At 48.8% G+C, this 21,655-nt stretch overlaps 11 protein-coding genes across 11 annotated transcripts; 5 read left to right on the top strand and 6 right to left on the bottom strand.

The window, feature by feature from the left end:
• Positions 1–511: 511 nt before the first annotated feature.
• BDR25DRAFT_333534 (sugar transporter) lies at positions 512–2,388 on the bottom strand (the record flags this gene model as incomplete). The annotated part of the gene is made up of 6 exons (XM_033692845.1): positions 2,270–2,388; positions 2,106–2,214; positions 1,825–2,056; positions 1,678–1,777; positions 970–1,628; positions 512–912 (listed from the first exon to the last, which is right to left on the bottom strand). Exons 1-6 carry the CDS (start codon positions 2,296–2,298, stop codon positions 512–514), a joined length of 1,530 nt encoding a protein of 509 aa, XP_033548964.1. The 5' UTR covers positions 2,299–2,388.
• Positions 2,389–3,648: 1,260 nt separating this feature from the next.
• On the top strand, positions 3,649–4,382 carry BDR25DRAFT_302894 (translation machinery associated TMA7). Its single transcript, XM_033689899.1, has 3 exons — positions 3,649–3,787; positions 3,880–3,972; positions 4,036–4,382. Exons 1-3 carry the CDS (start codon positions 3,769–3,771, stop codon positions 4,128–4,130), a joined length of 207 nt encoding a protein of 68 aa, XP_033548963.1. The 5' UTR covers positions 3,649–3,768; the 3' UTR covers positions 4,131–4,382.
• A 7-nt stretch (positions 4,383–4,389) lies between these two features.
• Positions 4,390–5,523, bottom strand: BDR25DRAFT_313305 (uncharacterized protein; the record flags this gene model as incomplete). Its single annotated transcript, XM_033691370.1, has 2 exons — positions 4,390–4,971; positions 5,020–5,523. The coding sequence occupies 2 exons, from the start codon at positions 5,521–5,523 to the stop codon at positions 4,390–4,392; spliced, it is 1,086 nt and encodes a 361-aa protein (XP_033548962.1).
• Positions 5,524–7,863: 2,340 nt separating this feature from the next.
• On the bottom strand, positions 7,864–9,595 carry BDR25DRAFT_221343 (uncharacterized protein; the record flags this gene model as incomplete). The annotated part of the gene is made up of 2 exons (XM_033685029.1): positions 7,864–9,393; positions 9,437–9,595. The coding sequence occupies 2 exons, from the start codon at positions 9,593–9,595 to the stop codon at positions 7,864–7,866; spliced, it is 1,689 nt and encodes a 562-aa protein (XP_033548961.1).
• Positions 9,596–9,857: 262 nt separating this feature from the next.
• BDR25DRAFT_366880 (uncharacterized protein) lies at positions 9,858–10,460 on the top strand (the record flags this gene model as incomplete). The annotated part of the gene is made up of 1 exon (XM_033696977.1): positions 9,858–10,460. One exon carries the CDS (start codon positions 9,858–9,860, stop codon positions 10,458–10,460), a length of 603 nt encoding a protein of 200 aa, XP_033548960.1.
• A 126-nt stretch (positions 10,461–10,586) lies between these two features.
• On the top strand, positions 10,587–12,212 carry BDR25DRAFT_259513 (zinc finger protein-like protein zpr1). The gene is made up of 3 exons (XM_033686590.1): positions 10,587–10,756; positions 10,804–11,578; positions 11,628–12,212. The coding sequence occupies exons 1-3, from the start codon at positions 10,616–10,618 to the stop codon at positions 12,158–12,160; spliced, it is 1,449 nt and encodes a 482-aa protein (XP_033548959.1). The 5' UTR covers positions 10,587–10,615; the 3' UTR covers positions 12,161–12,212.
• Positions 12,213–12,366: 154 nt separating this feature from the next.
• Positions 12,367–13,107, bottom strand: BDR25DRAFT_324601 (cyclophilin-like protein; the record flags this gene model as incomplete). Its single annotated transcript, XM_033692168.1, has 2 exons — positions 12,367–12,852; positions 13,096–13,107. 2 exons carry the CDS (start codon positions 13,105–13,107, stop codon positions 12,367–12,369), a joined length of 498 nt encoding a protein of 165 aa, XP_033548958.1.
• A 783-nt stretch (positions 13,108–13,890) lies between these two features.
• BDR25DRAFT_313300 (arrestin domain conatining protein) lies at positions 13,891–15,251 on the top strand (the record flags this gene model as incomplete). The annotated part of the gene is made up of 3 exons (XM_033691369.1): positions 13,891–13,968; positions 14,070–14,954; positions 15,009–15,251. 3 exons carry the CDS (start codon positions 13,891–13,893, stop codon positions 15,249–15,251), a joined length of 1,206 nt encoding a protein of 401 aa, XP_033548957.1.
• Positions 15,242–16,125, top strand: BDR25DRAFT_18463 (uncharacterized protein). Its single transcript, XM_033684241.1, has one exon. The coding sequence runs from the start codon at positions 15,379–15,381 to the stop codon at positions 15,868–15,870; it is 492 nt and encodes a 163-aa protein (XP_033548956.1). The 5' UTR covers positions 15,242–15,378; the 3' UTR covers positions 15,871–16,125.
• Positions 16,126–16,128: 3 nt separating this feature from the next.
• On the bottom strand, positions 16,129–17,074 carry BDR25DRAFT_302890 (uncharacterized protein). Its single transcript, XM_033689898.1, has 2 exons — positions 16,847–17,074; positions 16,129–16,578 (listed from the first exon to the last, which is right to left on the bottom strand). The coding sequence occupies exons 1-2, from the start codon at positions 16,877–16,879 to the stop codon at positions 16,381–16,383; spliced, it is 231 nt and encodes a 76-aa protein (XP_033548955.1). The 5' UTR covers positions 16,880–17,074; the 3' UTR covers positions 16,129–16,380.
• Positions 17,075–21,080: 4,006 nt separating this feature from the next.
• Positions 21,081–21,649, bottom strand: BDR25DRAFT_353850 (uncharacterized protein; the record flags this gene model as incomplete). The annotated part of the gene is made up of 4 exons (XM_033695224.1): positions 21,081–21,248; positions 21,324–21,402; positions 21,486–21,583; positions 21,641–21,649. The coding sequence occupies 4 exons, from the start codon at positions 21,647–21,649 to the stop codon at positions 21,081–21,083; spliced, it is 354 nt and encodes a 117-aa protein (XP_033548954.1).
• Between the last annotated feature and the right edge of the window lie 6 nt (positions 21,650–21,655).

Here is a 21,655-nt window from a genome sequence, read left to right as displayed (position 1 = left end):
AACACCTATAGGCCTTGTACAAAAGGATATTAGAAAACTACTAAGCTAGCTAAGGGGAGAGGTGCGACTAAATACTTAGGGGAATAGGGGTATAGCAGGGGGCAGGGCCAGGCCGGAGCAGATACGAGGAACCTTCAGATATAAGGTTCCCCAGGTAACTTTGAATGGAACGATTCAAGCGAATCGTTACACATAGTATAAAAAAGACATCGCATAGAAAAAACAAAGTATAAAGAAAAACATAGTATAAAAAACTAACCGAGAGGGTCCCACGACACAAGCCTGTGTCGTGCCAGATTTAGTTAGAACGACTTTAGTTAAGATGGAGCATGCCAGTTTTAACTCTACAAAGAGCAAACGTAATAAATGTAGATCTGGATTAAGACTATAACCAATACCTTTAAAATTACTCTTAATCCAAGCCAATAATGCAGTAGACGAATACCACCCTATTCCTGCTTTGTAGTGGGTGCTGATATGATGTGAGAAAAGGAGCCAGATAATTCTTCTCCTACGCCTTTTGCGTATCTCTCCTCTCCGTCACAGCCTTCCCATCTTCACTAATATGAATACTCTCCAATCGGGCGTGATGCGGGTCCTCTGCACCTACAATCTCAGCACCCTTCTCAACATGATTTGTTCCACCGAACAATGTATCAATCTCCTCCAAGCAGACCTTCTTCGTCTCAGGCAAGAACCACCATACGAAAGCAGCGAGAAGCCCATTGATACCAGCAAACATGTAGAAGGCGTAGAAACCGCAGTTGTCGAGGAAGGTTGGGAAGAATTGCTGGACAATCGAGTTTGCAACGTTTTGGGTTTGCGAACACATTCCGACGGCTTGTGCACGGACGTTCATGGAGAAGATTTCAGAAGTGAAGATCCAGACTGTTGCTCCCCAGGATGGTTTATCTGTAATGTGTTAGCTAAAATACGTGAGGGCGGGGGGAGGGAAATAGAGAAACGTACAAAAGAAGGCGAATAGGAACATCAGAAATACGATGGAAATGCCGACAGGAACTGTTTTGGCACCGCTGGGACTGGGAGTTTGAGTTTCCACGGTGGCGACAATCAACATGCAAATGGCCATTCCGACGGCTCCGGTGATCAAAAGGAACTTCCTTCCAAAACGATCGACGGTCCATGTGGCGTTTAACGTGAATATTATTCCAAAGGTTGCATTGAGAGCGTTAATCAAGGCAATCTGGGAGGCATCCTTAAATACCTTCTTATAGATGATTGTGCTGTATGAGTTGAGCGTTCCTTGACCAGTAATTTGTTGTCCGGCATTGATGATAAGAGCAAGGTACATGCGCTTTCGCACTGACTTGTCTTTCCAGAGAGCAGAATACCCGCTTGAGATGGCTTCCTTTTCGAATTCAATAGCTTCACGGATAGCGAGGATCTCGTCTTCGACCTCTTGATCTGTGTCCCGGACTTTGTAGAGAGACTTCCGGGCATCTTCAATACGATTTCCGTGCTGGATGTACCACCGAGGCGTCTCAGGGATAAAATAGACCTGAGCGATGATAAGCACTGGCATGAGGAGTTGGAATATGACAACCATTTTCCAGTCCCATTCTCCCAGAGTCTTGGTGTGCTTAGAGCAGGCATAATTAACCCAGTAGCTATCGCTGTCAGCCCTGCGAAGGACTTCATATTCAGGGAAGATCCTACGCAATGAAGGAGCCCACAGAGTAGAACATCTGCCAGAATGACATGATCATTCCACGAATTTCCGATGGTGCCAATTCGCCAATGTAGATGGGGCCAGCGGCTACGCAACGTCAGGATCGCATTTCATTTCAAGGACATTGCACGTACTCAATGCCAAACCCTGTCCAATACCAATGAGGACACGGCCTCCAATGAAGCAGCCAACATTGCCTCGAGGGGAGAAAGTCTGCATGAATGTCGCAATGATGACGAGAGCAGCGCCAACAGTCATGCCCATCCTACGTCCACCAAAATCTGCCAATGGCCCTCCAAGGAAAAAACCCGCAACGACCGCTCCAACTGTGTATGCGGTATTGATGGCTCCAATGGTTTGGGAATTCTTTTGGACATGAGATCTCAAGACCAGCGATGTGCTGTGGAGCACATACAGGGTGGTTGAAGTAAGCGACCCAATGTTTTGAGCCTTGGACTGCATTGAAAACAGAAGCATCGTAGCCGTATAGCACCATACATGATGCCGCCACGAGAGAGATGTACCTGATTAGTTGGCGTTAGCAGCCGAAATGAGGGAATCGAGTATCTTGAAAATTACCAATTGTACACTCTTTTAGAGGTTACCATGATGGCAGACCTTCCGAAGAGAACGCTTGAATGGCGAAGGGCTCTGGAATGAAGGACAAAACTTTGAACTCTGCAGTTTACATGAACCCCTGGAACCAAAGCTGAGTTTGTGAGTGTCAAAACTAAGAGGTGGAGAACGCCTGCAAGATATATATGCGATAAATATATGAACCTAGCCCTGTGCACAGGATCCACTTCATCCCATGTCGACACCAAGAGAAGGGCTGCAAGTACCGGGTTGTTGGGTCCATGTGTACACCTTCAAAAATATCACACGAATCATAGCTACTACTCTCTGCCGAACGACTACTCCAACTCAATAGTCCATGGTAGTCGAAATCCGGGGTCCCAAAGTGTTTCCACGTGTCGTGCCTTTCTCCAAAAACCTGCTGTTTGGTTGGTGGCCCTGTTATCACAACCCGAGAGATTTATTTCCCACCAATGGAGAGAAGGGAGATTGTCCGACCATGGGAAGTCGGATTCGGGAGAAGATGAGCCTAGAAAGGGCCGAGGCGAAGAGTTAATTACTAGCAAGAGAGCTAATGCCGGAAGAAGACTTTGGATTTGCGGGGGATATGCCTAGACTTGGTAATATTTCCTGGACTGGAACCCACATGGCATTCTGTCACGCCTGCTTCACGCTGCCAGTGTCCTAAGCCTTGCGGAGGAGGGAAGTGGCTGAAAGAAGCATTCAGCAGTCGTTAGCATGCTCCAGGTTGTCGATACCCTTACTAGATTTCTCGCAATGGATTCAACATTGTAGGTAGTTGAGGAAGGACGGTCAGAGAGTCGGCATCTTCCCGGTTTAGCCCTTTAGCGCCACCAGTCTAATGATGATCGCGAGATGTCGGGGCTTTAGATTAAGAAGGTGGAGCACCTTTGGATCATTTGTCTTATGAATCACCTATGCGACAACGCGAGTGGTCTCTCCTTTCGCTGGAAAGGGACGACGGCTACTACTCCCAGTAGAAGAAACACGGTCTCATTATTAAGGAATGCCTTAGTATTCGACACCATTAACAGGTTAGGCCATTAACAGGTTAGGCCATTAACAAGCGTCCAGGACAGTGTTCGAACTTAAGAATTTAGGATAGGATTTATTTGCGGGGTCACAGGAGGCATATTTGTGAGAAACAAGATGCAGGAACCAAATAGGCGCCAACACCGGGGATTCAGATATACTTCACTGCGTCTGTGGAACGCTGAAAAGCACTGCTTCGGTGAAGTGAAGTCTGTCTCGTGTGCACTTTTCACATGAGCATGCGCCACAATTACCCGCCACCGTGGCTCGCACGTGCCCCACCATCCCACTTTTCATCGCCAGTCATGAATCTGGATCCTCTGTCACCACAAGCGCCCGCCTTCGTCTCACCCAAAAACCTCAGCCCTCGTTCACCACTCTCCAACACCCAACGCCTCCAAATTCAAGTAAAATCCCAAACCCCGGTTTCCAAGCACAAATCCTCCAACATGCCTTCAGGACAAGGAGGTAAGTCGCCCCATCTAATCTCCGACACGGAGACGTGGAGATGGTTCAGAGGGATTCAAGAGGATTCAGAGGCTGACAGGAGCGCAATACAGCTGGAACAAATCCTCTTCACAACAAAAAGCCTAAGAAGCAGGCCAAGGAGCTTGATGAGGATGACCTTGCATTCAAGGCTAAGCAGCAAGCTGGTGCGTGACAGTTGCCATTTGCTCCCAGATGCACTGGACGAATGGAGACTGACTTGGAGATAGACAAGAAGGCACGAGAGGAGATGGCTGGTAAGGCGAAGGGCAAAGGACCCATGAACACTGGACAGCAGGGTATTAAAAAGTCAGGCAAGAAATAGGTGTGATTGGGCTCGACGGATTTGATGGATGCGGGGAGCCGGGAATCATGATTATACTATGGGAGGCGCATATGTCACGATGGGGTCTTCATGGTATAAATGAACGATATACTAATGATGCCGAGTTTCTTCCCCCCAGACTCCTATAGGGTGCTATGCTCACACTGTTCTTCTACTTGGGCCCCTGGAAAGCCGACCAGAACCTCAGCCACTCTCTAGTTCAACTAAGTCACAACTTTACCATCATACCAACCGTCCTTCATCCAAAACTTGCCCTCCTCCCTCTCATACCCGCGGCGCCTCCTTTGTCCGCAACTCCAGTCTTCACCCCAAACAATCTCTCTGCGTTCTTCCAAGCAATCTCCTCCCACTCCTCTTTCCCCAAGACCCCCATTTCCCTGCATTCCCACAAAATATTCTTTGCTCCCTTCTCTTCCCATGGATAATTCCCAGCCCACAAGACTCTATCCACAGGAATCCTTTCCACCAAAGCCCTCAGACTGCTCACATCCATTATATCAGCTGTCGAGATGTAAATGTTGTATTGCCAAACCTCGAAGAATTTCCGAACCGGTTTAAAGTCGGGAGTGGACGCTAGAAGGGATTGGATGCGTGGGAGGAGAGAGGGAATTGAGTGGCCGTTTTGGGAAAGGATGAGCCGCAAGTGAGGGTGTCGTTCAAAAAGGCCTGAGGCATAGAGACGAAGAAGAAGAAGCGGAGAGGTTGTATGGTGTGGGTAGAGGACTGTGACAAGGGGGCAGATTAGAGATTGGGGATATAGGCCAGTATATTCGGAGACCTGCAACCCCATTAGACCGTATCTTTCTCTTCTAATTCTCTTCTAATCCATAACAGCAAGGAAGCTTCTATGAAGAAAGGAGAAACTCACCTCCTCCCCACACGGCCAAACTGGCCTCAACGCAACCGGCACCTTATACTTTTCCGCCATGGTCCAAACCCCATCCCACTCCGTCCCATCAAGCTGCACTCCACCCTTCCTAATCCCCAACACACACCCCACAAACTTATACTTCGTAACACATCTTTGCAACTCACTCGCCGCATCCTTCGCATCTCCCACCGGCAGCAACGCCATTGCAGCAAACCGATCCGAGTTCGTGACAATATTCGAATACAGCATGTCGTTAATTCTCTGGCATGTCTTGAGAGGGAGGTCGAGGGGAATGTGGGAGAGGATTTGCATGGCGGTGCCTGAGGCGCGCATGTCACGGATGCGTGCTGGGCCGATGTTTTTGAGTTTGGAGAGGGTGGGAGCGGGAATGAGGTGGAGTGCTGGGTCACGAGGGTTTGGAGATAAGGTGGTGGGAATGTCGGGCGAGAGGTAGGATTCTTCGATCGCGATGAAGGGTTGCGTGGAGGAGGGGGCGGACATTGTGGGGGTGGTTTGATATGTAGGTTTGAAGCGAGTATGTAAGAATGCGATGGGAATTGAGGAAAGGATGAGATAAGGTACTTCAGGTTAGTGAGTTGATAGGTCTTGGAACGAAGCTTGGTGAGAAGCTGGGGTTCTTTGGTTGATTAGGAAGGGATGACCTTACTCATTATGATCGGAAAGCATGGTAGTTACCTTGGAAACGCAGACAAGGGAGGCATTCACATTGGAGAGTGAACAGAGACAGTGGTAAAATATACATTGAAAGTAATAATATGTGGAATTTTTGAAAAATCGGCTCGCTTGCCTTCTCCAACGAAGTTGAACTCTCAATACTTAGAGATTTTTTCTGATGCCTTTTGGTGTCATTGGCTCCAAGCCATTACCAACTCCGGGGTATTAGAAATATGATGATTCCTGCCAACAGTAGAGGCCACAAGAATGTGTGAAAGGTGGTTGCCAGAGAGACTTTTAGTTGCTTGGGGCTCGACATGTCATCGCTCTGTGCGTGGCGCTTCTCCTTCATCATAGCGGACAGTCGACTTAGTGGCTGTGGTGGATTCAGGTGGGATGTGTTCGCATCTCCGGCGGTTTCGCTCTGGATATCGGCTCTCCTCACTCGGAACTAGGTGCTAGTGTTGCGCTTCTCGCTCGCTCTCCGTAGCCTCACTCTCCCGCTTACTTTGCTCAACTCGTTCGTCTCTCTTTCTTGCTTCCGAATGTGAATGCCCTCCTCCTAGGGCTCTTTCCTTTTGAATCGTCTGTAAGTGACTTAGGGATATCGCTTCCAGATCTCGAAGACGATTCTGAACCGGATCGTCTGCGGCCTTCCTCAGCGAGGATATCTTCTAGGGAGACATTGAGGTGAGGGTGGGAGTAGGTGGGGGCCTCGGAGGGCTCGAGGATCTCGGTAAACTTGGAAGTCATTTTGGTGGTGGTAAGGCTTGAAAGGGAGCGAAGCCTGGCCTTGGGGGAATTGATCGAAAGTTTGATTTCCAAGAGTTGATATAGAGAGTAGAGTTTGTTGACAAATACAGGGTCGGGAGATAGGATACAAGAGATTTTGGTAGGGTGTCCGCTGAAACGATAGTCTGGTATTCCCGCCTTGGTCCAAACAAAATGTTCAAGGTCTAGACCTCCGAACGTCTTGCGCATGAACAAGAATAACAAAAGTGATAATTGAAAGGGTTGCTCAACCCTCGAAACGATCGCGATATTATGCTGGTCAAGAGTCAAGTGGCGGTCTAGCCAATTCAGGGGGAAGAGGCAGACTTTTAACCTTGAGATAGAGAGAGCACGCGGACTGGGCCATTCACCACGGGGCCCAGGGTCCGCGTGTCAATCCAGGGTCTTCTTGCGCTGATCCTGACCAATCTCGAACCTGTGGTGTGTCGGGGGACGCTGGGCAAGGATGACGGAAGTGGTGCTCCTGGATGCGCTGCACAGACCAGTGCCGCTGATAATCGCATGCTTTGGCGACGAAGGACTGATGAACCAGCAGGAAACCGGTTGTGGGAAGCGCGTGGTGAGGCGAGCCGTCCCCTTGAGTACCCGAAAATAGGCCCGAGGAGCTGTGAATTGTGCCATCAGACTGCCTCCCAACTTCGTAGGATGCATTAGATGGAAGATGGCATGGCGTCGCCTCTTCCTGATCGCAGACCGACACCAGCCGACAGCCACGAAGAGCCTTGCGCATGTCTTTCGCCACAGTCTGCAGAAGACTTAATCAACCCAACACAGCGCGGATGTGATCGGCATTGATCAACACGTTGGCTCAACACCACATCTCTATCCTTCCTCTCAGATCTGATATTGTTATTGTTGAAACGTGTGTGCATGTGTTGGTGGTGGTTGCTCTCGCTCGAATCTTCCTCCAACAGAATGTGCACGAGGGCAATTCCGTATTCATAGCCAATGACGTATTTTGGCGGCATCCACAACACAGCCCTCCTGACCACACCTTGGCTGAATTCCCTAAGACACCAGCTAATACAGCGGCTTGTCGGCTGTGATTGCCATCCTATTCAGTTTCTCCGAGAGGTGCTTTGCAATATTGTTCTAATACTTTGCTTATGCACGTCTCTGCCCAAACGACATCATAGTGCATCAACTGTTCATTTTCTGCCCACACACCGGGTATCGGAGCACCAACGCCTTGCTGCTAAATGTTCTGAATCCGTCATCCATCGGGCGGCCGTGGCGCTAGAATAGTGCTTCCGTCATCTGCCGCCCTGCAATAGGCATACCCAATACTGTCTCTGTTGCAATTACCGTCATGTGTGTGATATGGGTCGTCGTCTACGTAGTCGGTGTCGGTCCGCTTCAGCACCAACTCTTTCATCACTTTCCACGTCCCCTGCCTCGGCCGACTTGTTCATGATTGGGATTGAACGCTCCTCGTCCCCTCGCACCACCGCGACCACGACCTCGCCCTCTATTTCCGCCTCTATAACCACCCCTAAACCCACCTCGACCAGGCCGCTCTATATTGGGCCTTGGACCCTGTTGCATCATCCTCTTCCTTTCATCGTCAGACGTGTTGAATGCATTAGGGATCTGTAGAAGATCGCAGAAAGCTTGAGTGTGGAGATTGGTGTACTCTTGCGGTTGTCCATCGACGCGTATACCCTTCGCCGCGTCGTAGACTGGGGCTGTCTGTTGAAAATCTTCCGGTATAGTCATTCTGGAAGGCTTGACAACATTCTCCTCTACCCACTCCATCTCTTGGTCGATAAGAGGTTTGTAGAACGCGTCTCCTCTGTTACGAGGTACCTGTGCGTCCGGATCACCTAGTTGAAGGTCGCTCGCGAAGACACGAGTAATGGCTAGCCATTCTTTATCATATTGCAAATCCAATGGACGTTGGACATCCCCCGGAGTTAGGGGTTCTATCTCCAAAAGCTGGAGAAAATGCCTGCCCGTTAAGCACTTGTCTAGAGCTAAGAATTGCGTGCTCTTGTTTGTTATCTCTGCGGGGAAAGGAAGTGTTACAATCCTGTCGGTAGGCGGGTGAGCGAACGACTCCGGGAGTAGATCTCTGACATTCTGCGGCACTTCATCTAATTCTCCATTCGGTCCGTTCAGATTCGCGATGTCGGTCACCTTATTCCTCTGTTCCAATCCGGAATTGGTCGCCTGCGGCGCGATGTCATCGCCCATGTCGAGGTCAATTTCGTCTTCGTTCTTCAGCACTGGAGCAGATTGAACACCATCGACACCCAATGAAATCTCACTGTTGCTGTTAACCACTGCTGAGGCGGATACCGGAGCTGGAGTATGCTTATGATCCCAGATAGCAGAATATCTAACATGCATGTGCGCGCTGAACCAATACGCAGGTCGAAGGCGCTCTAATACCTGAGTGGCGGCAATGTTTCCGAGAATACCTTGTTTAGCATCGTCCTCGAAGTGGCGCTTAAAAGAAAACAGCTGGCGGTGGTTTCCTTTCCACTCCATCCCGCGTGGCCAATCATGGCTAATTCCAACGTCGACTTGTGAGCGGATCTGGAGAAGCTTACGCGTATCTAGCTCCCTGACGTGGTAGATACTCCTAATATCATCGTTGTTGTATGGTAAACGTTCATGGTGGGGTTTCCCGTAGTCATAGCCTTTCCATATGCCTGACAGTCCAGCTATGCGAAGTGGTCCAAGTCGAACGACGTTTGCAGCTCCCATGTAATAAATCTTTGGCGCAACCCAGCCTCCATAGTAGAGCTCCCACAAGTAGTTGCTTGCTTCATGGTTGCCTCCAATGAAGATGGTTAGGTACGGCGCGGTTCGGGCACCAGAGTAGTATTCATGGAAGTCACCCATTTCGTGGTACTTCTCCGGCATAGCGATTGCCTTTAGGTCATGGGCATTGCGAACTGCCTGACAACGTTAATTACGCTGGTAAACACATGCCGCAACATACCTGAAAATCTCCACCTATAATCAAAAGATCCACGCCATCCCAGCCTTTCACCTCGCAAGACTTCTTGATGGACGCATATATAGCGTGCAGGGTACCATGACCACAGCCTTCCACAGCTATGCGGAGGCCTAGCTTTGCAGCGAGATTTGGCACCGCCATTGTAGTCTTTCTCCAGGAGTTTGGTTTTAGTGGATGGTTAGCATGGGGAGAGTCGAGGTATTCTGCATTAGTTCATGAATTCCTGGGAGGGAGGTGGTTGAGTGCGGGAAGTTAATCGTTGAGAGTCAAGAAGGAACGCTTCCATGGTTCACGAGTAGCGTCGGAGATCGGCGTTTGACAGGCAAGCACGTGTTTCGGTCTGTGTTCACCTGGGCATGGGCGTCTTCGACTTCTTCGCCCCTACGAACAGATTTTAGCAATGATGGCCAAATTCGACGGCTTCGAGCCTCGACTCAGATTTCTCAAGGAAGCAGCACACCTGCTCGCAATTGCTTCTCCGACAACGTCCGCAACACTCGGTGCGGAGCGTGACAGGCTTTTACAATCACAGGAAGCAGACATCCGGGCCTCGAAGAAAGAATGGGATGCACACCGCCGCGAAGTTTGCGGCGCCTGCGGAAATTTAATGATTCCTGGATGGTCGTGTGAGGTTTCTTCACAGTCTCCCAGAAAGCATGACAAGCAAAGCAATCAGAACAAGTCAAAGCAATTGAGAAGCCAGGAGAAAGCCATGGTATATTCCTGCCTCCGATGCCACCGCAAAACAACACAAAGCCTGCCGTCCCGGCCGCCAATGCACCTTAAGAGAAAGTCTGATTGGCCTCAAGAGTTAACGTCATCAGTCGAAGCCAGGGAATCCAGAACAGACTATAGGAGCAAAATATTGAAATCGGCCAATGTGAGCAGTAAACAAAGAGCGAAGGCCCGCAAAGGTGGCCTCCAAGCAATACTCGCAAAAAGCAAGGCGCAGAATGCCGGACTGCAACAAGGTCTTGGGCTCGACCTGATGGACTTCATGCAGTGAATCGGCAGGGGTGAAAACGGACCGGGGTGGAAAGGCTGCAGCAAAGCCACTAGAAACCCCGCCAAAGCGCGGGGCTCAAAAACTTGCTAATTTTCGACCGCTTCCTGCCTCCAGCAACAGCGTCTACACTTTCAAACCTCCTCTCAAATCTCGACATGGCGCAACAAATTAAAGCCCAGGACCTGTTCGAGGACATGGGGCGAAAGGTTGCAGAAGCGAGCGCACGGGAAGGAGGTGAAGATGGCACAAAAGTTGTTGACGAGATAGAAAGCTTGTGCATGAACTGCCACGAAGACGTATGTGTAGCCTTGGGAGCTCTGCATTCAGAACTAACATGTTTTAGGGCACGACTCGGCTACTGTTAACAAAGATCCCATACTTCCGCGAAATTGTTATTATGTCCTTCGACTGCCCTCACTGCCACTTCAAGAACTCCGAGATCCAGCCGGCCGGAGAGATACAACAGCGGGGAGTCAAGTTCTCATTAAGAATAGATTTCGACGAAGACTTGAGCCAACAAATTATCAAGAGCGACACCGCGGTTTTCCGGATAGAGGACATAGACCTTGAAATCCCACCTGGCAGAGGGCAGCTGACGAACGTGGAGGGTATACTAGCTATGGTAGCTGGGGACCTGGAACAGAAGCAGGACGAGAGGAAAGAGCTTGTGCCGGAGATTTACGAAAAGATTGAGGAGATAATACAGACTGTGAAGCAAATGTCAAGCGGAGCTAGGCTGCCGTTCACTATCACAATCGATGACCCCACTGGAAACTCCTCTGTTGAGCCGCCCACACAACTTACGTCAGGAAAGTACTCTCGACATGAATACCCTCGTACCGCGGCACAAAATGAAGCATTAGGGTTGGGAGACACTTCAGGAGAAGCACCACCAATAGACATGCGCCCGGAGTATCACACTACACAAATGTATCCTGAGATGCCGACGCAGCCAATGGTAAACAATGTGGACGACGAAATTGTGGAGAACCAGGTCTACTCTTTTCCTGCAAGTTGTCCGGGATGTACGAAATCATGCACGACAAATATGAAGATGGTGAACATTCCCCACTTCAAGCAGGTAATCCTGATGAGCACTGTTTGCGACCACTGTGGCTGTAAGTATATGAATTCAACTATGAGATGATCACTACTAATGGGTCACAGATAGGAGTAACGAAGTCAAGACGGGTGGTGAAGTACCAGAAAAGGGTCGCCGAATAACACTTTCCGTTAATACGAAGGAAGACCTCTCGAGGGATATTCTGAAAGCCGAATCGTGCGCAATGTCATGTCCAGAACTCAATCTCAGCGTCGAGCCAGGAACACTTGGAGGCCGATTTACCACCATTGAGGGAATCCTGACCCAGGTTCGGGACGACCTCCGCTCTTCCATTTTCGACACTGGCGATGGGGGAGACTCAATGGACACTACAACGAAAGAAAAATGGGACTCATTCTTCGACAAGCTGTCAGCAGCGATCAGGGGCGAAGTGAAGTTTACCATGATTCTTGAGGATCCATTAGCCAGCAGCTATGTTCAGAGCTTGACGGCCCCAGAGCCCGATTCTCAGATGAAGGTGGAGGGGTACGAGCGGACAGATGAGGAAGAGGAACACCTCGGCTTGAAGGACATTAAGACAGAAGGATACGAAAAGGGGGAGGCAGTGACGAATGGTGGAACAACGAATGGCACGTGACGCACATTAAAAATTTGACATGTTGATTGCATTTCGGTTTGGGGAAGGGGGCCAATAGATACCAAGGCGTCGTCAGCTACAATAGAGCGGCATCAGATTTTGCCTGCGTACACTAATCCATTCATAAGTGGTATCTTGACCCAATGGCATCGGCCTCGAGCCATGGCGGCTTGCCCTACGCCATCATATCAGCGTCCTCGGGCGGCTCATCCTGCTAGAGGGTTGGCATGGATTGTGACGTTTTTGATCTCGACGCGCTCTTTCGGCCTCGACTTCTTGTCGACTTCGACCTTTTCGAGGTCATCCAGTACTTCCATACCATCGATGACCTTGCCGAAGACGGTGTTCTTGCCATCAAGATGCGGTGCAGGGGCAAAGGTGATGAAGAACTGACTGCCGTTGGAATCAGGACCCTTGTTGGCCATGCTGACGATGCCTCGAGCATTATGCCTGAGGGCCGGACGAATCTCATCCTCGAAGAGCTGGGTCGGGGTGTCGTAGATGGCCGTGGAGGCCTTTGACTTTGGATCGGAGGCAGGACTGCCCGTCTGTACCATGAAGTCGGGGATTAGGCGGTGGAAGGGGCTGCCATTGTAGAAGTCAGAGGCACAGAGAGCGAGGAAGTTCTCGGCAGTGCGTGGGACGGCGTCGCAGAAGATCTCAAGCTTGAGATCACCGCGCGACGTGTGCAGCTGTCACGTCTGTTAGCAGATTGTGGAGTGCGAGTAAGCGTGTCCACGTCAATGGGTCGAGGCCAGATGCGCATGCAGTCAGAAGTCAGTCGCCTTCTGGAAGTCTGGAGCGACCTGGGCTCTCCAGCTGCGCCGGGGGGGAGGGGGAGGGAAGGGGGGGGTGTCGCGCTGCAGGATGGTGCAGAGCAGCGCAGCACAGAACAGGGCAGAGCAGAGAGAATGCGAGCCGGGTAGGAGACATACCGTGACAGACATATCGGGGGCGCAGGGTGCCGCACATTACTGTGTTTCCAGCTTGTTCTATTCACACGCGCCCAAGTGCTGCTGGGGGCGGCGGTGGCTTTGCGGGCGTGATGAGTGAGGTTCTGCCCAGGCTTGCGCTCAGCTTCAAGCCCCCAAACCGCCGCTTCCAATGAGGACGACCAAGCCCAACACCCGCCCTCTCACAACGACGACTGCGCGGGAGCAGCCTCACGACACCCAAGTCTCCGAGCACGCCTCCCGCCGCTGTCCCCCCCCCGTCCCTCCTACACTCTCGCTGCTCGCGCTGCCATTGTAGCAGGCAATTATCCATACTCGACCCTCCAGCCGCCCTATCTTAGCAGCTGTTCGATATTCATTAACAGGCCCGCCTCGGCCTATCACCGCCTGAGCTTCCGCCTCGTCCACCGGCGCCCAGCCCTACGACGACCATCCACCACCTCCCTCACCTGTCGTCCGCACCCTCTCCCCCAATATCCTACACCGCGCACCCGCCGCTCCCTCCACCTAGCATCGCCTGTGCGACCAGCTCGCGGCCGCCCATACCCCGCCAGTTCAGTTTTCCTGCGTCTGCAGCTCTGCAGCTCCACCCCGCCCTTCCGCAATCGAAAGGCTACGCACCACCAACCACCAACCACCAACAGGTACACCACCCTGGAGCCCACAGCGCGCCATCTGGGCGGGGGATAGACCAAGAGGAAGCCTCCCACTCGTCTCCCATGCCGCTTCCCGTGCGGTTCCAGGCTACTGCCGACGAACTCGTCACCCTGAGATACCATGTCGGCCTTTGTGCGGGTCTCCGGACCGCCAAACAGTAACTTTCTAGTCGGATATCCAGGCATATCGGCGACACTCGTATGTCTTCATGATTTCTTTGCCGGTTTTTTTAGGGGTTGCGCAGCTCAGTTGCCGTCCTCCCCGTATTCGTATAGAGGATAACTGCTGATGAATGATAGCCCCGAATAGAAGGCAAGGTCGAGATCCGGCCACTCGTAGGAGTAACAGCACCCGTCGCCGTCTCGCTCGTTACTATATCACTGCAGCGCCGCGAAACTATTCACCCCGCCGCTGACTCGGTCACCAAAAAGCACTTGGCCGCGCCGAGGAAGGAAATCACCGACGTTGTCGGGAAGGAGATATGTCTTTTCCGGTGCTCGCCTGGAAAGGAATATGAGAACGTCCTGTGTATGGATCTGCCGTTTGTTATATTCATTCCCTATGGCCGTGGCGGGGAAGAGGTAGCGAGGAGAGTGCCCCCCGCGAGCTTACAGCTGCCGAGCCGCACAGCTGAGACGTATTATGAGCTGGTCGTAATGGTGCAGCAGGGGCCCCAGGAGAACAAGAAGTATTCATTTCCGGTCCCGGTGTCGAGATATGACACCCTCTCTACTTTTGGCATGTACAACCGACCTGAGAGTGCTGAGCGTGTTACCGATCATCTCGTCACATTAGGGATAAGCCTGCCGCGGTGGAGCTATGGACCTCTGGATCCTGTCTCGGTGTACATCAAGCTCAGCCCCAATCCAGACTGGCTGGCCAAAGCCAAGAAGGTCACCATTCAGAAAATCACGATCGGCATAGACGAAGAAATTATCTTTAACCATGAAGGGGATGAACCAACGCGGAAGGTGAAAACGCTAGCGAGGACGACACAAGCCGTTGGTGTGAAGATGCCGGAAGCTGGATATTTCACAAACTTAGGGTTGGTGTTTCCAGCGAAGGATTTACGGGATTCCGATGGCATCATACCTAGGGGGAAAAAGGAGTTTCCCATGTATTCGGTCAGTGGCTTTACGACTACTGGCACGCTGTACAAGATTGAGTATTACTTAACAGTAAAGGTGAGTTGCTTTCTGTCCGGTCAAGATGAAAGGAATAGGGTCTCATGATTACAGGCACAAATGTCATCAGCGAAAGATATCGTTCTTCGACAACCCATCGTCGTATGTCCCTTTGATCACGCCGGCTGCAAGGAGGAAATGGAAGCGATAGAGCAAGCAGCCAAAGACGCCGCACATGTTTCGCCCGATAACCCAATGTTACCCGCCAGTACGATCATCAAAGCGAATGAATCGAACGGGCTGAGGGCGCTGGGTATGGCAATAGTTGGGGGTGTCAGGAAGCCACTTATTGAGTGAGGTGTTAGCGGTGGGGATTGGATTGTTGCAAGATTTACCAGTGAGGGTCGATGCATCACTCGCTCAATCAAGAAAGAAACATCACGACACCATTTCGCACGATTTCTTGGAGGGAGGAAAGAAGCATATGCACAAGGGGACATCATTGCATTGCATGGTATGGGAAGATACCACGACACACGAACAAACTTCCCTAGCAAACTTGTTTGGGCTGCTGTCAGCATTACCATCAACGCGCGAACAATCCGTGTCGCGTATGATTGCGGATCGGCTGGGCTGGGCTGGGATGGGATTAGCAAATACCAGGCGTTTCAGGGGTGCTAGATGCGGTGTCGGAAGGCACGGGTACGATCAAACGAGCTTATACTATCTGGATCTCACATCACACAGCACTGGAGCTTTTGGAGCCCGGAGTGAGCTGGTAGGAAGGAACTTTTTTTTTTTGGATATCTTGGGAACCTTTGCATTTCTCGGAGTCTTGATACTTTGGAAGTGGCTGAGGTCTTCATACGTACAGTCTTTTGAATTACGTAGTGATAATTGGGTTAGGAGGAGAAAGGCGGGCTGGGCGCCGCTATGTTTGCTGTTTGGCACGCTTGAAACGCTGCGTATGTTGTAGAGAGGCAGAATTAGTCCGCGTTATGACGGGCTCTGTGCAACGGGGTTGATGATGGAAGCTGGATGGAGGAGGCTGTAGTGAATACCATTCACCCAACATGTTCTCTACCCTAAGCAATCAGAAGATGACATAATGGCGCACCACATTGTAGTTGTATAGGATGTCATGGCAAGTTAAATTCACTCAAAAAGTAGGTGGAGTGAGTCTTGCAAGAGTAAAAGCTAGTGACGAACCCACTTCTGTGGAGGCAGGACGCTACATGTATTAAGTGATAGTGCCAAACCGGAGGGAAAGATGTGGATGAAAGTCCCGTAGCTCGCACCAGCGCCACCCGTTTGAGAAATTCGTCTTCAAATTTAATGAAAGCATTTCAGTACCCTCGTACCGTAATTCCCTTCAGCTACCATACCGTAAATCAGAATCCCACCCAGTCATATACATACTTTTATCGAACCCACTCCACCCCATCCCCATCAATTCTACTCCTTCATCGCCTACCCACCACCATCATCACTTTTCCTTGGGCCGGAAAGCAAGATTCATAACTACGCCTTTCCCCACACCCAGAGCTTGACTTAAGAGTGGGTTTTCTTGGCAGGTTCGAAGCTTGGTTTTGGAAATATGTTCTTCAACCATGAATTTTATGCTGTGATACTGCGGACTCTCGGCGCCGAAAGTAAATAGCGCGTTTCGGAGTGAGGATTCGAGCTAGAGGGGTTAGCTTGAATAAGGGTTAGAGAAAGACGTGGAATTTGGAGAGTCTAGCGATGCGAGGCATTCGATGGTGACATATTTTTGGGATGCGAATGGGAAAAGAGAAAGTGAGGCATGTTGAGCAGAGAGATTTGAAGAGTAGATGTGCGGTGAGGATGCGAAGTCAAAGTAATAAAGCGGGGGCTAGTGGGTCCATTGAAGGCCTCTCAGGAAAATCCAGAAATACAAGAATGGAGATGGTAGTGGTCGAGAATTAACTTACTGAATTAAGCAGGTCGTCCTGCTGGTTAGCCATTGTGGCTTGCCGGGTATGGTCCGTGGTGTGTTAAATAATCGAAGCTCAGAAATTGCTCTGACTATAGGGTGATGGAGGAACTAATAAATCTAGGTTACTTGGAAAGCAGTGATATTGCAAGTCTTAGGTTCCTAGAAATCAAAGTCTTTATTCTCGGGTCGGGATTTCTGCAATGGGGATCTGATGGTGAGTGAGTGAAACGCTTAAGTCTCCAAAATCAGACTCTTCGTCCCTCTAACATCAAATATAGTCGGTTTTTTAGCGTCTAATTAAGGCTAGTTATGAACCTCAAAGTTTATTTCGACAAGAGAGGGAGGTAAAATGTCCAGTGTCGGTCGTCCACTCGGAGCACACCGGCTCTCGGTTGGAAATCCGAACCCACCCACACACTCACTCACACAACACACCGCTGCCCCCGCCTTCCAGTGGAACAAAAACGAGTCTGCCTCCCAAGAGACTCGAACGCGAGCAAAAAGAGAAACGAAGGATGCTGACAGAGGTGGGATTCGCTGTAATAAAATTAGTTTAAGATCAATTGCACGAGGCGTAAGGGTCACTAACAACCCACGAGGTTTCCCACTGCGGGAATTTAAGCTAATTGGCCTAAACACAGCGCCTTAACCACTCGGCCACTCTGCCGTTGATTTTGACGATTTTTAAATATATAACGTTTATATAGGCACAGTGATAAGACACTACAAGGAAACTTAGGTACCTATTATGTGGCGATAATGTTATCGTAAGCGAGGATTATCAGCACATCTATTGTGTGCAAAAATCGGGAAATTTCTTGGCGTTCCTCAGATCTTTTTTTCCCCCACCAAAATTGTATGGGAGATCAGAATCTCAATAGAATTCCTGATATATCAACAAATAACAATTAGATTGGCCCTAGGTAGGTTAAAGCCTTTAGTTTGTATAGAGAAGCGCCTATACTAACTTTTTTAGGAGTAACAACGCGTTTGTTCGCGATGTATCGCGCTCATAGCGTCTCCATCCTTCCTGGCCGGCCCTGATCACCCCAATATCTCAAACCAAGCACCTGAGGGCTTAATAATCGCGTTTGTATAAACATCTGTCAGTTTCTCCTGCTCAGATAGCCCAGAACTGCAATTGCTAATTGTGAGGGTTGTTCTCTCTACGCAGTTCACAATGTAGAGAACAATCTCAAGGCTTATAGCAGCGTCCGTAAGCCACCCACCATGAAGCTTAGGAGACCTTCTAAAATTAGCAATAAAGATGGCGAAGCTCTGTTTAAGGAGTTGATCCACAGCAGATAGAGATACCAGGACAAACAAGCCTATTAGCTATAGATAGAAAGAGGCGTAAAGGTTAATAGATCTACAATCTCCTGTTACCTTGCCCAGCATAGATAGAGCAGGCGTACCTTACGGCCTTTCTTGCAGGCTTGTAATAAGGAGCTTTAAGAGCTCTACTGTCGCTCTCTCTGTTAGTTTACGCAGGACAATTTAGTGTTTCTTAACAAGTCCATCTTCAACAAGAAAACTAGCTGGCGGCACAAGGCTTATAGGCCTGTGGGCCATAAAAGTTAATATACTCAGGATATAAGGCGCGGGAAGACGTGGGCTATCCTCCCAGCCTATACAGTAAACAGATACCTGCCTTGTACAGGGGTAAAGGAAAGATATTTTAATCATAAAAAGTTTGTTAATTAGATTAAGCAGCGCCTCCTTCCTTTGCTTTAAGCAACCTACAGGACCTGGCCTATGGTTATAGTCCTTAATAACGTCTTAATCTATTAGAATAAAGCTGTTACAACTATCCTTAAGGCTACTAGCCACGTTGTCTGTTTCCTTCTACTATACTTGCCTAACTATAATCCTATCAAGTTAACCTTTAGGGTATTAAAGGCATAGATTAAGAGGAACTATCTATACTGTTAGCAGCAGTATACAAGCTTTAGCCTGTTCCTTAAGGACACAATTAGGAGCAGTAAGTGCAATCATTTTGCTAGGAAACACTTTACGTACGCTGCCAGAGGGTTATATATAGAGCCAGAGGAGCTTAATCAGGTGAGAGCTGAAATCAGCGCTTAACAGGGTCGCAATAAGGATTCCCAGGATGACAGAGACTATAAGGATATTAGGTTATAGAACAATAAGACATTAAACTCTAATTAACCTTATTTAGCTACTAAAAACCCTGCGTCTGTTAGAATCCTAAGTCTATTAAATTCCCTCCTTAGCACTTAATCTCTGCCCTGTTACTCTACAGATATTTAATAGTTCTTAAGCAGTTTAATATTTAGGTTTAAATTAACAAAGCTTATTATAAAAATAACATACTATCCCATCCTTTAACCTAAACAGAGCCCCTACTGCCACCATATATAATTTGCTCTAAGGGATTAACATCTCTTTAAGATCCTTTAACGTCCACTTCTACTCTATTACTACATCCCTTGCCTGTATATAGTCCTTGCAATCCTCAACTAGTTGTTGTTTAACAAGCCAGTTAAAAAACTCCTTTACTAACGCCTGTAGGTCATCCTTCCCGCCGCCAGCAATAGGGCTTAAGCTTAGAATAGGTATAGGTTGTTTAAGAGTCTCTAGGCGGAGAGCAGCTGTTAAAGGAGCAAGAAGCAGATAAGGTACATTTAAAGACAGAAACAGCAGATTTCTTAGACCTAACATATTATAGTTAGTTAATTAAAACTGCTGCTAAAGCTGCTGCTGTTAAAAAGCTCGCTTTCTTATCTCCTAAGCCTCCTGCCATTTGTCAGCTGCTTCCTCCATAGCCTATAGTCTCTCTTAGATCCTACGTTTTTTAGCTGCTTTTATTATCTTCCTAAGCTCATCCCTATTGCTTAAGGACAACAAGGAGCTACAACGCTTCTTTTTTTGCCTATTGTGCGGGTTCACCCTCAGCTGGTTCCCTATTAAAGTTTGCCAGTATTGTATAAGCTCCATTAGTAGCTAATTTACATATGCTTAGCCTTTAAAAATCACCTAAGCCTACAACTCTAAATCAGCGTCTTTTACAGCAAAGTGCTTATAGGTAGCCTAGTAAACGTAGCAGAGGTGCTTAAAGTTATTGCAGGTTAATACCTAGCACTCCCACATACAAGAGATCTAACTCTGGCTATTAATACTAGTAGTAAGATCCTAGATCTTTTAACAGGTACAATTCTTATTTAACAGCTGCTATGTGCGCCAGGGCAACTTTTCTCTGTGGCCTAGAGTAATAGGAGGATTAGATAAAGGCTCATTTACTAACTAGTTACGCAGAAAGGCCTTTGTTGTCGCCTCACACACAAGCTTTACCTCCACCTTAATATCCACCCTATCTGCGCCTTTAAGGCGCCTTATATAGTGTTTAACGCTAGAGAACAGCCTCTGTTCTTCACTAAGCCTAAAGTCCTCCATTATTTAGAGCTGCCAGCTAGCCCCCCGCTTGTCAGCCCTATATTAAACAGCGCGCGAGGTAATACAGAAATCTTAAGCCTTCACATGCTCTTGTACAAAAGGGCCCTTAATTATAGCATCAACCTAATCCTCTACCTGCAAGAGCGAGAAAAACGCCTAAGAAACAACCTTATCCACCAGCCTACTATTAGCCTTATCACTGTTCACGCGCACTAAATATTGTACAGCAACGTCAAACTCCACTATTTAATTAGGGGGGGAAGACTCCCTAGCAGCCGCAGGAGCAGAAGTAGGCTAAGATAAGATAAAAGTTAGAGGGGAGCTCCTTAGCAGCAAAAAAAGGTCATCCCCAAGTATATTAGATAAGGTATTAGGCTTAGGGTGACAGGCAGGAACCATAGGAACAGCTTCTTGCTAAGCTAGAGCAGGAGGAGCAGATTGTTTAGTTGCTTTTACTGCTTTCTAGGGTGCAGGCTTGCTCTTAGTAGGCGCTAGGATATAGTAAGCTTTTCCTACTTTGCCCTTACTATTAGGTTAACTTACAACGCGCTAACTTTAGTTTAGTACTACTAGCAGTCTCCTTGCGCTTGCTTGACAGGCCCTGTGCCCTCGCACGCGTAGAATAGGCTAGTGGGTCGCCACCAAGGTCAATTTAACGCGTCTAGGTAGCTGGGGCTGCTCTGGCCTTCTGTTTTAGGCCCATTGTTGTCCTGTTACTCTAAAAATTAAGCTAAGAGCAGTATCTCCATATAAACTTAAGGCTTTAACTTACTAACAATATTTAAGAAGGATTTGTTAATATATTAGGAATTCTATTAAGATTGTGATCTCCCATGCAATTTTAGTAAGGAAAAAAAAGATCCAAGGAACGCCAAGAAATTTCCCGATTTTTGCACACAATAGATGGAAGGCGGTGAAGGCCGGCCTTTTCTATTGTACGAGATTGTACCGCAACATTTCGTTTTGCTGTTTAGGCATCTTAACTTCCACCCCCAATCGTTTGGACGCGCTTATCTCTCGCTCTCGTTGCTCTATCTATTTAGAAACTTATTTCAAACAACCAGCCACTGGCCGCTCTTGACCATCTGGTGAGGATTTTTATTCAACTTTCTTTCATGCACTGTGCGACAAGCCAAGCTATAAAATAGGGGCCATCAGGACGTTATAAAGGCTGTGTTGCCGATTCGAGTAATGTGTACAAATATTTAAAGGATATCTACTTAGTTTCATCGATACCACTCCATACAACCTCTTGTAGAACACGTTCCAGGCAGCCATACGGGAAGCCGAGCTTATAACCCTTGCTGCATATTATCACCTAACATGGAACATGACAGGGGAATTGAGGGCAGAGATTTTAACAACTTAACTCTACCTTGGTCATGTTGCG

Source organism: Lindgomyces ingoldianus (genome assembly GCF_010093535.1).
Source record: "Lindgomyces ingoldianus strain ATCC 200398 unplaced genomic scaffold BDR25scaffold_12, whole genome shotgun sequence".
Lineage (NCBI taxonomy): Eukaryota > Fungi > Ascomycota > Dothideomycetes > Pleosporales > Lindgomycetaceae > Lindgomyces > Lindgomyces ingoldianus.
This window is presented reverse-complemented; position numbering and strand designations above follow the sequence as displayed.